Consider the following 16,673-nt stretch of genomic DNA (forward strand, 5'->3'; position numbering starts at 1 on the left):
GTTTATGGAAATCAGCAGTGCCACAGATTTCTTGCATGAATTTTGCAGGCTAACGTAGTGCCTGAATTAGTCAAGTTTTTTAACACAAATAAAATAGCATTATACTTTTCATTTAGAGATGCTGAGATATGGAACTTTGTGAAGTCCCTTCTGATGCTAGGATGGATGAGTTTGTGGAAAACCGTGGTACCAATGCCATAGGAAGTGAGAACCAATTGTAAAGAAGTGTTTCTGTTGGTACTTGATTGTTGTAATTAGTGACTGAAAGGTAGTAACTTACTCTCTTTGCACAGTTTAAACAGCATTTGCTAAATGTGTGAGTATATTTTATTGTCAAAGAATTGCAGAGAAAAGCTAAGGTTTCCACATCAATATTTGGTTACACTGACTGAGGAATGTGGCAAATTTGCTGCTGTTGGTGGTACAGAAGAGGAGAACAGAGAAGATGGCAAAGAAGGAAAAGTTGTTATGTAGAGTATTTTTACTCTAATACAGTAGAAGCTAATTTTGAGCTTGTGATTCTTACCAGCAGTACTTAATTTGACATATCACACTGATAGTATGAGAAGTGAGTAAAATTGTGTATTAAGTGCTTGCAATATTTTACTGTTAAGGAACCTGACTTAGAAGCTCTGGCAAGGCAAGCAGAGGAAAGGAAACAAAGAGCAGAGAAGAGACATAGGAAAGCCCTGAAAGAGCAGAAGTACCAAAAAGAAAAATTACTTCGTGAGCAATCCCGGTATGCAATAGTTGTCTAGTTTTGTTAAGCATAGAATGCATTTTGTAGTGTCTCAAGGCGAAAGGCAAAAATCTTGATGCTTCTTGCTTGGAGCTTTTTTAATCTTTAAATTTTATGGGTTAGAGAATTAATGCTTGTGCACAAAGCTTGTGGATTTTAATAAGAATTACAGTTTTAAAACAAAGACAAAAATGTCAAGTATACAAGCTGGCCTTATAAACTCTCAATGAGTAGGAAGACTTTCATTTCTATATCACTCTTTTCAATCTAGATTGTTGACTGGCAGCTATTCAGTGATATATGAAATGAAATGTTCTCAGGCCAGTTCCTTATGGAGGGTGACCCACCTGAGAAAAGGACCTGTTGCATGTGCCATGGTCTTCCTTCCGAGCTTTCTTTTTTTTGAGCAGATTGGTCCAACTTGAGCTGGCATGAAAAATGAGCTGTGTACTCTTGGGGATAATTGTGCTTGAGTAGAGTTGAGATCTATTGATTAAATACTTAGTTTTGTCCACACTTGAGCAATTAAAATTATGTTGAAGTGATGCAGTGCTTTCTGAAAACTCAAGTGAAAAGCAGGGATTTTGCTTTGTTCTTTAGAAGCTTGAGTGTATTAACATTTTTGCATTACTTCAAGAAATTAATTTTGCATTACTTCAATAAATTAATTTTCCAATGCTGCCTTCCAGCATTGTTGACTTCTCAGTGTTCTTGCCCATTCCTGTCTCCCAAGCTTTCAGTTCAGGTACATCTGAATCTGTTTAGGTTTGCCTTTTATTTTGCACAGTACTGTCATTGTTGCTTAAAAATTTTATTTCTTTCTTCTCTTTTGTGGTGGTTTTTTGTGTGTGTGGGTTGTTCCTCTCCCCGACCCCAAGACGAACAAATGCACGAAAACATGCTCTGGAAGTGGAAAGACAAAGAGCAGCCAAAGTTGCAAGCCTGCCACCTCCTCCGCCGCATCCTCTTGAGGTATGTATCTGTGATGCGATAGGGACCATAATTTCAGGGTACCATGTAACGGAATGATTTACTTATTGGTCTGACTCCTCACAACAGGATGTCCAAAATTGCTATTTTGGAGAGTGGTTCAGTAAAAATCAAGAAAATTAATGAATTATGTATTAGCAGACTTCTTGCTACTAACTAAGCTTTGGTATTTGTTTATCTCTTGTTATGTGTGAATTTTATTTCTTGTCATCTGAGATCTTATTTTTGGGGTTAATGTGTCTTTTAAACTTTATCATTATCTCATTTTCATTTAATACCTACAGTGGTTTTAAGCTCTACAGGGATCTTTCTCAGCATGTGCATACCATGTCAGACTTTTGTCATAATGATGCAGTAGTAGCATTTTGTTTAGTTCTGTAATATAGACAGTTCTACCTTTTTAGCTGTGGGGTTTCTTGTTGTGTTTTTTTTCTCCAATTTCTTTGTTGCTTGTAGGGAATGCTAAATGTAGGGTAACCTGTTTAGTTTTGATAGGAAACCAAAGTAGGTACCTAAGCTTACTGGGGAGGAAAGCAGATAAAACCTGTGTTTCTAATTCTATGCAGTATCCCTTTTTAGGGGGCAGCTTTGTACCTCTTTCGTGGTGCTCTGATTTCAGAGAGATTCTGCATAGGTATAGAAGTTACTGTAGGATTGCAGATCTGAACTGCAGGAAGAACATTATGTGCATTTTTACTTTGGAGTTAACTTTTAGTAAATTTAATTTAAGGGAACTTCATTAATGTGGAGTTTAAGTTGCCTTATGTGTTCTGCCCTTTCAAACTGTCAGGTTCAGGGATATTCAGACCATTGACAAGAAGAGAAAGGATTAAGGTATATTAATTCCTCTCAGAGCCAGTGAAGTTGTCAAAGCTTTTCCCAGCTACATCCTTCATGTTATGTATAGGTTAGTGTGTTGGATAGTAGGGGTTTCGTACTGATGTATGTGAAGAAACTGAGTAAGGACTGACCCTCACAGTTTTCTGAACGATTAGAAGAAGGAGTGCCTACCTACTTTCATTTCTGTCCCTTGGTACGTGCTTCTGTGTAGGTCTCCTCACTGGCTGACCAAGGGTTTTCTTGTTGTGGAAGTTAGATATGAGTGAGGATTAAAGCAAGTGGTCTAAGGGAGTGGTAAAGTTTGGGTTTTTTTCTGTTGAAGCATATGCACTATTGGAATTTAGAACAGATGGAAGAAGGTCCTGTATAGTACAGTTCGGTTAAGTTCAAACACTCATGCTGGTGTTCTCTTCTGCATTGTTCCATGTGATGTGTTCCCAGTGTGTCTGCTGTAGAGCAGATGAAGGCTGCATCAGTTAAAACTTTGACTCTTGATTTCCTGGTTTTCAGATCAGATGCTTGTGTTGCTCAACTTGGCGTTGTTGGAAAAGCATGAGATGCTGCAGCATTGCTTTCTAGTAACTTTTGCAGTTTAAGATATGTTTTATGTTGCTCTCCAATAAAAAAAAAAAGTTTCTAATTGGCCACCAAAAGTCAGCTACGCTGAACATGTATATTTGTAGATGATTTAACACCTAAAAAAGACACAGTACTATTTTATATTTTTCATCTAACAACATCATCAGTAATGCATCTCTTTCCATTTTACAAGTGTGGAATTTCCTTCTTATTCTTTTAGTCTTTTTTACCAGGGCAGGCAGGAAGACTTTGTTCAGGTTTCCCCTGGTTCTGGTACAATCGCATTTGCAGTTAGGTTGGATGACAGGTCTGGGTCAGTATTCTGTTTGAGTATTGCAGAATCATAACTTCCTTTCCTGAAATTCTACAATTTAATGCATTTCCACCCATGAACAAATGTCCTTTACTTACCTTTTCAGCAAACATGATTTTAGCTGCTTTTAGCAGAGTTTGCAAACGTCTGGGTTTTTCTGTAGTATATGGGTTTTTGTAGAGGAAAGGGATTGCATTGTTTAAATATAGCACAGCGTTCCAGTTTGATCCATGTAAAGACTAGCTGACTTCGGGCCTTTTTGCTAGATTTTAATCCTTTTGTCATAGGCCTATGTTGCTGGGATGGCACAGGGTGAAGGATTAAGTTATTTTCTTGAAAAAGTGGCTGGATACTATGTACTGCATAGCGCAAATGCTAAGTAGTTGAAAGATCAGAGATGATGAGAGCTGTGGCATATTCCTAGTTCTGTATAGAGGGAGAAAACAAAACATGATAACTGTCAGTTTCCAGGGAAAAATCTGAGGCTTTGTCTTGCAATTGCATTACACAAAAGGCACATAACTTGAATTGCTTAACTTTACTCTAAATCGTGTGAATTACAGCAAATTACAAGGTCATCTGTATAAGCATGCTTATTTTCTTGGATCAATTTACATAAAGAGCTTATTAAACGTAACTATAATCATAATCTGATGCCCTGTTGCAACAAAAATTGAATAAAATTTCATAAAATGGGGCCAGGGCAGTGTTGTTCATTGCAGGATTACTTAGAATATAAGAAACCTTTTCGGCAGATACTCCTGTTAGTGTTACTTTAACTAGTTACAAAAGAAGTGTTTTTACTCTAGATGTGTTGTGATAATCAAGTTTAATTCTCAGAAGGATAGCTTTTAGGAATTTGAGGCCTTATTTAGTTAGACCAACTGTTAAATTACTTAATTGAAGTTAAGCTGTAAACACCATTTTATTGACAAATACCACAGAGTTCTTGTGAACTTAATTTTTTTTTTTGTATTATCTGCAATATTTTTATAATGGAAATAAAACCTAAAAAGGTTACTTTACTCTGTATTATCTGCAAGATTTTTATATAATGGAAATAAAACCTAAAAAGGTTACTTTACTCTTCTTGAGCATTCATAACATTTGTAGAGTTGGGTTTTCTTTTTTTTTTTTCACTTCATGATGCGTTGCTCTGCCAGTTTTGCAAAGTTTTAGTATAGAATTATTTACTTTTTTAGTGAGAAAAAAGAGGAAGTGGGAAATAAAAATCTCCTGATGGAAGTGTGGACAGATTCTTAACTGCAGTGGTTCCACCATGAGATGTAATAATGTGGAAAGTATTTTTATTTTTTCAACCTAAATTACTTTTGACGTTAATTGGAAAATTGCAGCCTCCACCATAATTCTCACAGCTTCACAGCTTTTGAATAAAATTCTGGAGATTTGATTGATTAAATGTAATTATTATTTTTTAAAAATGCAAAACTAACAGATCAGTAATTAATTCAGAAGACAGGTTTAATTATACATTCTGAAAGTAACACAGTACAGGTCAAATAGTCAGTGATCTGGCTAATGAGGTTTAGGCATGGGACTTGTCTGTTTTCAGAGCTGTAATCAGTATGTACAAGCGTTTTGGTTAATCTTGATCTGTTGCAATTACTATGATGTATTGATTAAGAAATTACCAATTTTTAAATAGCATTATCGTGTACAAATAAAAGTAAAATTCTTGATAGTGTGCTTTTATTTGTATGTGTCTCTTTTTTTTCCCCCCTTCCTACTAGAATAACATGCATTTGCTTAACAACCATAAAATAAGTTACTGAAGTTCTGTTACTCAGGGTCTCTTAGTAAAACTAGCTGCATATCATAGGATTTTAACTTAAGGACTTCACTTTCTACAATCTTTATAAAATAGCAAGAGGTAATCCATACAGAAATTTTGTATGCCTCATTTTACATGGAGATAAGTTTAAGCTATTCCTGAGATTTAATGCTGCTCTTTGTGTATGTGCATTTGTTTACAGTTACATTAGTTTTGAACTGCTCGGGCTGTGAAACTTGCTGTTTTAGTTAACATGGATAAGAATCCTTTTCTAGGAGAAGGTCTAGGGAAGAGGAAGCTGAGAGAAAATTAATGGAGGAGATGTTAGAAGTACAAAGGCAGGTCCTACAGAATACTGAGTTACCTAACCTGGCTACCTACCTCACTACTGAGAACATCAGGCTGAGCCTAAGAAGAAGGAGGGTCTGGTTGCTCGGTGTTCAAACTCTTTTGGACAAGAGTTGAAATGTGGTAGTGTACCCAAAACTTAAAAACCAAACAGACAAAAACAAACAACCACCCCCCCAAAAAACAAAAAAAAAAAAACCCCACCCCCCCCCCCAAAAACCAACCAAACAAACAAACCAATCCAAAAAACAAACACCAAAAACCTTAGTGTTATGTGAATAAGCAAACACTTTCCAGTGAAGTTATGGAAAATGCTCTTTTCTCTGGTCAACTAATAAATTGGACATAATGGGTTCTGAGTTTTGTAAAGGAAGTCTGTACTTGAGAAGTGTTATTTTGCTGTTGGTTGTGATTATATTGTGGATCTGTTGCCCTGCTTTGAGGTGAGTGTGACAGCTGTTGTCAAGTGGGATTTGTATTAGTATACTAAGTTCAAGTGCTTTTCAATTAAGGGAATGCTTTTTAAATGTGAAGGTAGAGCTCTCTGATTAATGTTAATTTGCTTGGAGGAGTTTGCCTGAGGTTGTTAGATGCTCTCAGTTGTTAAGCCATCTACATCTGCCTTATGCTGATGTAATTTATTTTTAAATAGATGTAAAGCTTTAACAATATTTTCAGGAGATAATTTGGAGGAAGTGGCTTTCTTTTAATACTAATTTAAGTGTCCAGATCACTTATGTTCTGTTTAGTTGCTTTGCTAGAGATACTGTTCTCTGATACAGTTGTACTTACGCTTTTCTTCCTAGAATTTTGAAGTGAAAAAAACTCCTGCAGTGAAGCCCTATAGTGCTGACAACTTTTCTGTTACACGTTATCATATTTCCGAGCTTTACGTGGACAGAGAAGTGGATGAAGAGCAGGTGATTTGTGATACATCCTTCTATGTATCTTTCTTTATATTGCATACAGTGTCTGGATATCAGCAACTGAGTTTTCTACAACCTTGTTTAAGAATATGAACTTCTATACGGCAGCCGTTACACTACTTACTAATCAGAATGTTAGATGGGGAGACTTGCAAGGCCTGTTATGTGCTCAGTCACTTGCGGGATCACAACTGGTAGTCCTTTCTGCATGAACAGACCTCTGTAAAGAGGTGAGTTCACGTGACTGGCATAACGTTAGGACACCCAAATCTTCTGCTTTGTGGCTTATGCTAAATTAATAGTTGCAACTGCCCTGCTTTTTTCTCTTCCTCTTTTTTAGCTATGTACTCCCAGTCTTTACCTCATGTTTGTACCAAACAAAACCACAAGGACAGAAGGAGTTAATCTGTAATATTGACAGTATTATTGATTTTACTTTGTAGTGTAGGAACAATAACCACTCTGCTTTAACAAATAAATAATATAAATGATTGTCCCTAGTACAGCTTGAAACTAGAACACTTTGACTAGAACACGTATGGAATGTGTACATATGCATTTTTTTTATAAAGGTAAAAAACTAGTTTGATCCTGCTTGCAACCAAGAATGATAAACCTTCAAAGGTGTTTTTATGGCATTGTATGCCTTTTTTTTAAAGTGCTTTTGCTACAGAGTTATTAATTTATTTATTGTTACATATGCTTTAAACTACCACAAAGAACTTCATGGACTAAACTATTGATTGACTGCCAGCCAGATGTTCGGTTAGCTGCTGAAAAAGAAGGGAGGCGTTTGGAGGAACTACACATACAGGCAGAGAGGGAACGAAAAGAGCAGCTTGAAAAGGCACATCTCAGAGGAAGTCATGCCTTGAAGAAGGTCCATTTGGCTCAGGTAGGCAAAGTAGTTGTGCCTCGTTTTAGTGTCAAAATGACCAGTGTTAAGTTGTAGGTAGCTGATTAGTAAAGGAATTACAGTTACAGGAGGAAAATGAATGGACTAAATGGAGTTTTCAGAATGCTTTTAAAAACCATTAAACTCAGTTGGCTTATTTTGGCTATCTGGAAGGAGCGAGAATGAAAGCACACAGGTTAAGACCAACCTTTAGAATTATATCCTTTTATTTTTGTTATCTAAATGTTTGACCAGCTATTAACTAATTGGTAATAATCAAGATAAACTTTAAACAGGTGATGTGCTCTACTTTTTTACATCATCTATAGTTGGAGTTGATTATTCTGTGCTTTCAGGGGAAAAATATTTTATTATGAAGAATGCAAAAGTTTATTTTTGTAAAACTTTTCAAAGCTTTTACTTAAAGACTGAGATTCTGTTAGTGTAGAAGTCTGAAAATATTGAAACTGTTTCCTTTAGGAAGTAAGAACTAAACTATTGAGAAAGGTCTTAGAGATATGCTCTGAAATTTGTTTTATTGTCTGTTACCTTTTGCTAGAAATAGCAAAAGCTTCCTGTTTTTCAGCTGAGATATGATTGCCCTTGAATGAGTAACCTAACTGAAATGGGGAACTGTGGAAATATTACTGATGCTCCTTAAGTTAGCAGGAAAAAAAACCCAACCAAACTTCAAATAAAGCTTTTTTTAAATAGTTTTCATATATAATTGTAGTGTGCCAAGACTATTTGGTTCACATTTTAAAAAGTAGTAATTGCTGAAATATATGCTAAAAAAAGTAACTTGCCTAAGGTAGTACTCACTTGCTGTGTAAAACAGAAGATTTCATTCTGTTGAGGAAAGCTGGCCTACAGGTGTACAGTCTACTCCTTTATTTAACGTTAGATCTTCTAGGTAGTATTGATGACTCTTGTGTTTACAGGTCAGATACAGTCTCCTCCCTAGAATAAAATTAACTTCAAACATTAAGGATTAGTAAACTTCATAGTAACCAAATGAAAGTGTTTTATCAGTCCTGACATGTGACTGTCTGAATGTGAACACTAAATGTTTGTTATCCCTTATGTTATTCCTCCTTTATACTTGAAGGATAGAGAAAGGCTACTGAAAGAACTTGAGCAAATGCAGAATATGGATCGGATGCGCAGAAGACAGATGGTAGCACAGCTGCCACCTCAAATTTTTGTGCCTGCATACAAACGCATGGAAATAAAGGAAGAATGGCAGAGAGAACTGGAGTTTGCATTTGAAGATATGTACAGTGAAGACAGGAGTAAGTAATTTGCTGGAGGCTGCTGAATCTTGTAGGCCAGTAGAGGAGAAGCTGCTGCAGCTGCCTGTTCCCAGGTCCAGCTGGTTGCAAGGCTGTGTGTGCATTCACAGTAAGCGCACACACATACAGGCTTTCAGTACACATAAACACAGGTGGCCACACAGACCAATGCAGAAAACATAGCACTCATATTAAACACAAACAGCACAAGTGGCTTCATCCTTTTCATTGCTCTGGCTGATCAGGATGAAGGCCTGTTGGTGGGATATACGTCTCTATATACAGTATGGATCCCTCGAGCAGATGGTATTAGACACTCAAGTCTACTCAGCAGCTATCCCCTGCATCCTAGGTGGTGTGGTTTTAAACCTGCCTGGCTTTCAAACACCGTGCAGCTGCTTGCTTACCCTCCCCACATCCCAGGGCTGGGGGAGGGAATTAAAAGGGTAAAAGGAAAAGAGACTCTGGGGTTGAGATAAGAACAATTTAATAACTAAACTACAGTAATATTGAAAAGAATAATAACAATAATATATACAAATATACAAATGAGTAATACATAGTGATATGGCTCATCACCCAATGACCAAGGCTCAGTCCATTCCTGGCTGATGATCCCAGAGCACAGAAAGTCCCAAAACCACAATCCCAGGAAAGAGATAAAAGCCCAAGTGTCCAAGAGACCAAGAGCTGACTGAGAGAGAGTGAGCTGACCCTGAGAGCAGGGCGACGCAGAGAACACAAGAGTGAACTTCCAGACCAGGTGTCATCTATGCACTGGGCATGACATGCATGATATGGAATAGATTATTGGCCAGTTTGGTTCTCAGTCCTAAACCTGAGGTCAGATCCTAGGCTAGTGGTTGGAGCTGTGCTTCCTTCCAGCTTATCCTGCATCTGCAGACACTGACACAGCAGAGAAGCTGAAAAGTCCTTGACTGTCCTGGCAGCAACTATAAACATAACGACATTATCAGCCACCTTCTCAGCACAAATCCAAAACACAGCCTCTTACTAGCTACTATGAAGAAAGTTAACTCTGTCCCAGCTGAAACCAGGACACTAGGTCTCTACCCGTCACTCTGTGGATCCCCCAGTAACAGGTCTTAAGACACCTAGTCTACCCAGTAATTCACCCTGGACCCTGTAGCCTTCCAGTTACCTCACATGTCCACATATGCACTGGTGTGCTCAAATACGTGCTATGGATCACTCAGTAAGTGGCTTTAGACACTGACTCTACCTAGCAGCTGGCCCTTGATCCCTAGTCACTTGCTGGCTCCTGGGCATATGAACCCCCTACTGCTACACTCCAGTTACTGCTACACTGACCTAGTTGGGTGTGTGAATGTACGGACAGACATACACACACTGGAACCCTGCAGTAACTGACCTTAAATACTCAGTCTACCCAGTAGCTGACCCTGGATTCTCTTGTCTCCAGTCATCTCCAAGATGCATGCATGTGTGCTGGCAGGTTTCTTAGTTGACACCGAGACCCCATGGTCTCCCCTGAGGTTGGCTTGAATGCTGGAATCTCCTGATCCCTCCACTAGCCAACTCGCACATCCATTGGCCTCTCCAGTATCCAGCCCAGTCTTACAGCTGCTTGATACCTAGCTCCTAACATTCTTGCTGGCTAGTCTGGTTTGCAGTTTGCTAGCCACTGCATGTTGCTACTCATGCCCACATAATATGCACTCATGCTGGTCTTTGCCGTTGGGAGTGCTCTGGACACAGGTGCCTCTGTGACTTTTGGTCCCCACTCCAGTGGCTGGCCTTTATATATCCGTACAGACACACATACAAAACAGAGGGTTTCTTACCCAGGAGAACTGCTAGAAATAGAATTTAGTGAGAGGACAGGACAGACTGTCAGGAACAGTGCATGGCCAGACAAGTGTACTGACTGGGCTCTTTTATCACCTTATCATATTTTTCCTCACTCTTGTTCCTCCCCAGATGAACTTGATACTTTCCTTTCCCTGCCTTTGGTTCCTCCCCTAAATATCTGTAATAAGCATACGGTCCCAAGATGATCTTCCCATGTGTCCCACACCCTTTGTAAATAGTAATCCCCTCGTCAGTAAGATGATCCTGGGAGAACTGTTGACTCGTCTGCTAGGATTTCAGACCTGGACCATGTCATCCATCACTCTGCAGTGACAGCCCTGTGAGCAGCCAGGTCAGGGTGTGTCTTTTCCCTGATGAAGTTATTGGGATCCTCCTGCTGTAACTGTTCTTGTGTGCGGCTTTCTGTGTAAAGATGAGCCTTTTATCATATACCCTTTTATTTTGAAAGACATCATATATTCTAGTGGAAAACCTTGTAGAATTTCTGAATTAATAGATGGGTAATGATCTAAACGGTTTTGAATCTTCTATTTTGGAAAAAAAAAAATAGTTGGATGCAATCTGTTGTGAAACAAGCTCTTGATATTTGAACTTCTTGAGGATTTGTATGATGTGTGTTGTCTTGCAATGTTGTTTGCTTTTTATTCCGGTTGAACGTTTTATGTGGTTGTGTTCTTTTAATTAGAAATGAAAGGAGACCTGATTTTGCAGTTTGAGCCACAACCTTTGCCAGCCCCTTCTGATAGATCTCAAGATAATGATCTTGATATCTCTTTGGAGCAAGAATCTGCTTGTGACACTCAACCAGAATCTGCTTGTGATACTCAACAAGAATCAGGACAGATGGTGGAAGAGGAGGTCCTCAATGAACCAGAAAGTAAAGCTTTTAAACTTTGCATTTAATGTAAACCTTTTTGTTTATAGTAGAACAGATTTAGTTTAATATATCAAATAAATTAACTTTAGTATTAATTAAAATGTCTTAAGTACTAACATTCCTTAATGCCTGTATTTCATTATCAAGTGGTTTATGAAGTTTATAATGGATGATAATACTCTAATGGTTAAGAATTTAAAAATGAAAATGTCTTCTTTTTCTAATGTAATTCATTAGTATACTGAGAATAATTTTTAATTGTAAGAGCTACACTGTTAGTAGTCATAATATAATTCCAGTATAATTAGTGTAAATTATGGGATGATGCTGGTATGTGAACTTAAATATTTTTCATTTTGTGTTTTGAAATATTTCAAAGTTAAAGCTTGACTTTGTATGGAAGTCTACTTATTGTATGTCCTTTACGTTCAGGTTTGTGATTGAGTTGCCCCATATTGTGAGTAGGCCACAACAGTTGAGCACATGTGTGTACTCTTTGCTTGTGGCATGTACAGGATAACGTGATGTGAACAAGAAGTATGTGACTGAACTGCTGCTTGGCCAAGCATTTCTGCCACATCCGTTTGCTGGCACAATCTGTTTTTCAGTCTGTGGTGCGTCATGTTGCCAGTGCTAATACAAAGGAGAGCACGGGAACATGCAGGTGGGGGGATAGTACTGCTTATTTCTGCAACAGTACAGTCTAGGAGTAGTCTGACTGTGAAATACTAGAACTAGCTTAGCGCTCCTTTTATAGTGTGCAGAGACAAATTACTGATTCTCTCTTGCAGGTAAGAGAAACTATTGTTAAGCTTTTAAAACTTGATAATATACCTGAGCTATTTGTTCAAGTGTGTAAGCTATTAAAACAACAGAGGTGGTTTTTTATGATGTGAAGACATTTATTACCCAAAACTCTTAACAGGATATATTCTTTATAGGTCATGAAGAAGCAAAAACTCACCAACCTCAGTCAAGACTTGCCTTAAAGAAATTGCTGAACAAGATTAGAAGCCAGAAAGAGGAATGGACATCAAAAAGTGAGAGAGAGATTCAAAGTGAAGTTGAGACTATCGAATCAGGCACAATTGCTAGTGAAGAGAGACCATTATGTGATTTAGAACCTAACTTTGAGCAACAGAAAAATACAGTGTGTGAAGCTAAAGGTATGTAATACATACTTAGATGAAAAATTCTTGTGTAAGAGCAAAAAGACTTGTAAAGGTGGACTGTAACAAAAACTTTTTAGTTAATTTTCAATGGTGGTATTTTGTCATGTTGCCAGAAAGTACAGTTCTCCTATCTTTGCCCACAGTGCATTGTGGATTTGCTGAAACCACCAAGAGGAGAGGCTTTTGCTCTTATGTCCAACTTGCCCATTAAGATCTTGTGAAGAAAAGATGTCAAAATACCTTGTATCTTTTCAATCTCACCTAAATTGTTGTCATGCTTGGTGTTGCAATGCTTTAATAGGTTTTTGCCTCCAGGAGTAGAATTCTCAGTCCAAAACTGGGCATTGAAATTCTAGACCTGTTGAACTGGAAAAGCCAGATGCTTCAGAGATTCACAGCTAGAAATGCACAAGACAGGCATGAGCTGATGTGTCTGAAATTATGTGGGTTCTTTTTCTGCTTTTAGGCACCATTCTGAAAAACCTCATTGTAAAACTGGAAATTGTAGCAATTAGATGTTCCATGTTGTTCGGTAGCCAAATCATTTTGGGGGTTGCTTCCCATTTCTATCCTTTATGCTCTTTTGGTTATGCTAGTGCTAAAGTTGATGAACTTGTATGCTGAGTGGGATTTCTGAAGTCTGTTAAAGAGATTAAGTTGTGGTGGGTTTTTTCTGCTTTCATAGAGTGCTTGTTTTTTCTTAAAAGAGGTGAAGCAATATGAGTCAATCGTGTACGTGGATACACCAGCATCATTCCTGGGGACTGGAGAGTGCAACATGAGTGAAAGCATGTGAACATGAGTGAAAGCATTTCCCTCTGGGGGAAATGGGCAGCTGTTTGAAGGATGTACAGGATGAAGACTTGCTTTTTGTGCAATAGCCAGATGTTGGCTCATTTGCCCAGAGAGTGCCAGTTTTAGACCCTCTTTGTTCCAAGAGGTTCATGTGTGATCTTGCTATTAGGCTACCAAGTAATCTGGTTAGAAGCAATCTTCAGTCTTGTTAGAGCTGAGCCATTACTGTATATTCAAGAAAGATACATGATAAAGGGACATTTAAGGCTTGAATAATACAAAGAACTGATTTTCCAGCTTACAGTGGCAGGCAGAATAGTGGGATGGAGATGGTAATCTTTTCAAGAGCAGTTTATGCATTTTGTTTGGAGAAGCTGGGAAACTAAAGCAAGATGCAAAGAAGATCCAAGGCCCTTTCTGATTGCAATTACAGTTAAATAACATGTATATTTTAGACTCTGTGGAAATGTTGGAAAATACAGTTGCAGCTGAAAATTCGGTTCTAATCCATCCTCAAGAACAAGCAGCTAAAATTAGAATGGAAGAGGAGAGACAAAAGTGGGTATGTGTGTGTATACTTATTCCTATCTCGGTTACGGTGTAAAAAAAGTGATTTACAGAAGACTTTAAAATGCTTCAGGTTATATAGCAGCTAGAGACCCTTTTAACATGCTTGGAACACTTAAATAAACTTTACTGTAACATTTTGTATTAGCCTCTGTGCATTAACTTTTTAAAAGTAACTAAATCTGTAAAAATAGTTAAACATAACTAATCTGTAGCTGGATTTAGAGTGGAAAACAACAGATTTCTAAAAATCTAACAATCTATCTGCCTAATCTATAGGCAGGGGATGCCACCCTATGATTAAATGAGAATCCCAATTGTAGATTAATACCTTTGCTTTAAGGAGGATGTAGTAAACAATACACAACTCTGTGAAAACTTTACTAACCCTGTGTAATAACATAGCAAGGTCTGTGGGATTGTCTTTGGAGTGACAGGAAAAGCTTACAAACCTTGAGTATTTTGTGTGTGTGTTTTTTTTTTTTAAATGAACTAGGAAACAAATGCAGAAAGTTTTTTGTGACTGTAGGAATGCTGCAGTTATTATATTTAGAAAATAATAACATTTTGTATTATTTCATTATATGTACTGAAAATATAATGAAGTGTATAGACGTTTTTGTTTTAGATCCTTAGAGACCTCATACCTATTATATGGTGGTTTATCAGTTTAAAAAAAAGAAGTTGAAATTTGGGTCTTAATGCAGCCTTAAATTGTAGAGTTGAAGTTCAGAAATTCAGGAAACAAAAATTTGACAAAATAGTATAGCTTTATATATATATATAAAAAAAGCATCAGATCCTCTGTGCAAGTGTGGTTACTTTCTTTAACATTCATTTTCTCCCACTTTGCACCTGCCCAGGTGTGTATATTGCTATGTCCACATTAACTGTCGTCAAGTCTAGCTTTTTCTCAGGTTGCTCTTCCTGACATCCCCATGCAGACCGTCTCATTAAAGGCTGTTGTCCACTTCATCTTTGAGAGTATACATTTTAAAAGTATATATGCTGTTGTTATGCATGGATCTAAGCAATTTGTAGCTGATAGGTACATGGAAAGAGAAAAAAAAATAAACCACTTAAGAGATTTGTGGAGTGGTCTTAAAGTGGTTATACATTAGCTATTTCAGAATTTTTGTAAGGCTTGAATTAACATTTAAATGTGTTGAACTCTTGATGAAAACCTCTATAAAATGCAAAGTAGATTTCTGAATTCAATTTGAGAAAAGGACTTCTTTTGCAGCCTCAGGAAAATTATGTTGTATCTTGAATAGTTAGATTGTGATTTTATCCATTCTATTAATTTGAGAACAGATAATAGTGCATTAGTAAATGGATTCAGGAACTAATAGAAATATCTAGCCAGTAAATCAAAATTATTCTTGTAAACTTTGGAACTATTTTAAAAGCCTCTTACAATTAGGATATGTCTGTCACAAGCAATAAAATTTCGCTGTAATGTGGAACAAAGTTCTATGTGTCGTAGTGTGTGTGAGGGTCTTTGATTTCTTTGTCATTCAGTTCTGGAGGTTCATCCTCATTTTTCTTCTCAATAGAATGAGCAAATAGAGCAACAGAAACAGGAACAGCTGGCCTTGCTTAAACAAATTGAAGAAGAGAGAGCATGTTTGGAGGCTGATTTTCTGAAGATCCAAATGCAAACTCGTTGGGAGGAAGCTAAGAAAAAAAATGAGGAGGAAGAGCAAAGTCATCTGCTGCAAAGCCACAGTGTGCCTTCTACAGATCAGCAGAAGAAAGTGGAACATGAGGTGAAGAACTGTAGAAAATTGTGTGTAGTTTTGAAATTACCCTTATTATAAAAATCAAGAGCACCATTTGCTAATTTTAAATTATATCAATCAAGACAATCAATTTTTATTTCTTAGGCTGTGAATCAAGAGTTCATGCATATAAAACTTCCTTTTTGTCTAATGTAGAAGCTTGTATTTCATAGAGTCATAGAATTGTTTGGGTTGGAAGGGACCTTAAAGATCGTCTAATTCCAAACCCCCTACCATGGGCAGGGACACCTCTCACTAGCCCAGGTTGCTCAAAGCCTCATCCAGCCTGGCCTTGAACACCTCCAGGGATGGGGCATCCATAGCTTCTCTGGGCAACCTGTGCCAGTGCCTCACCACCCTCACAGTGAAAAACTTCTTCCTTATCTAATCTAAACCTTCCCTTTTTCGGTTTAGAGCTATTACCCCTTGTCCTGTAACTACATGCTCTTGTAAAAAGTCCCTCTCTAGCTGTTGTGCAGGCCCCCTTCAGGTACTGGAAGGCTACTTTAATGTCTCCTTGGAACCTTCTCTTCTCCGGGTTGAACAACCCCAACTCCCTCAGCCTGTCCCTGTGTGGGAGGTGCTCCAGCCCTCTGATCATCCTTGTGGCTCTCCTCTGGACTTGCTCTGACAGGTCCATGTCCTTCTTATGTTGTGGGCCCCACATCTGAACACAGTACTCCGGGTGGGGTCTCATGAGAGCAGAGTAGATGGGAAGACCTTTGACCTGTTGGGTCACACTTCCTTTGATGCAGCCCAGGACACGGTTGGCTTTCTGGGCTGCAAGCGCACACTGCTGGCTCATGTTCAGCTTCTCATCAACCAACCCCCAAGTCTTTCTCCTCGGGGTTGCCCTCAGTCCATTCTCCTCCCAGCCTGTATTTGTGCTTGGGATTGCCTCGACCCACGTGCA

General features: G+C 38.0%; 1 protein-coding gene across 1 annotated transcript in view; it reads left to right on the forward strand.

Annotated features, from left to right (window-relative positions):
* Positions 1-614: 614 nt before the first annotated feature.
* LOC104471836 (centrosomal protein KIAA1731 homolog) overlaps positions 615-16,673 on the forward strand; it is a gene marked incomplete at both ends in the record, with an annotated part of 32,004 nt that continues 15,945 nt past the window's right edge. Inside the window, 9 exons of the mRNA XM_010087325.1 lie at positions 615-739; positions 1,618-1,711; positions 6,408-6,521; positions 7,282-7,422; positions 8,531-8,714; positions 11,254-11,445; positions 12,387-12,611; positions 13,868-13,974; positions 15,536-15,748. Of these exons, the coding sequence (XP_010085627.1) occupies positions 615-739; positions 1,618-1,711; positions 6,408-6,521; positions 7,282-7,422; positions 8,531-8,714; positions 11,254-11,445; positions 12,387-12,611; positions 13,868-13,974; positions 15,536-15,748 (1,395 nt within the window). The remainder of the gene's footprint in view (positions 740-1,617; positions 1,712-6,407; positions 6,522-7,281; positions 7,423-8,530; positions 8,715-11,253; positions 11,446-12,386; positions 12,612-13,867; positions 13,975-15,535; positions 15,749-16,673) is intronic.

Source organism: Pterocles gutturalis, unplaced genomic scaffold (assembly GCF_000699245.1).
Source record: "Pterocles gutturalis isolate BGI_N339 unplaced genomic scaffold, ASM69924v1 scaffold5751, whole genome shotgun sequence".
NCBI lineage: Eukaryota > Metazoa > Chordata > Aves > Pterocliformes > Pteroclidae > Pterocles > Pterocles gutturalis.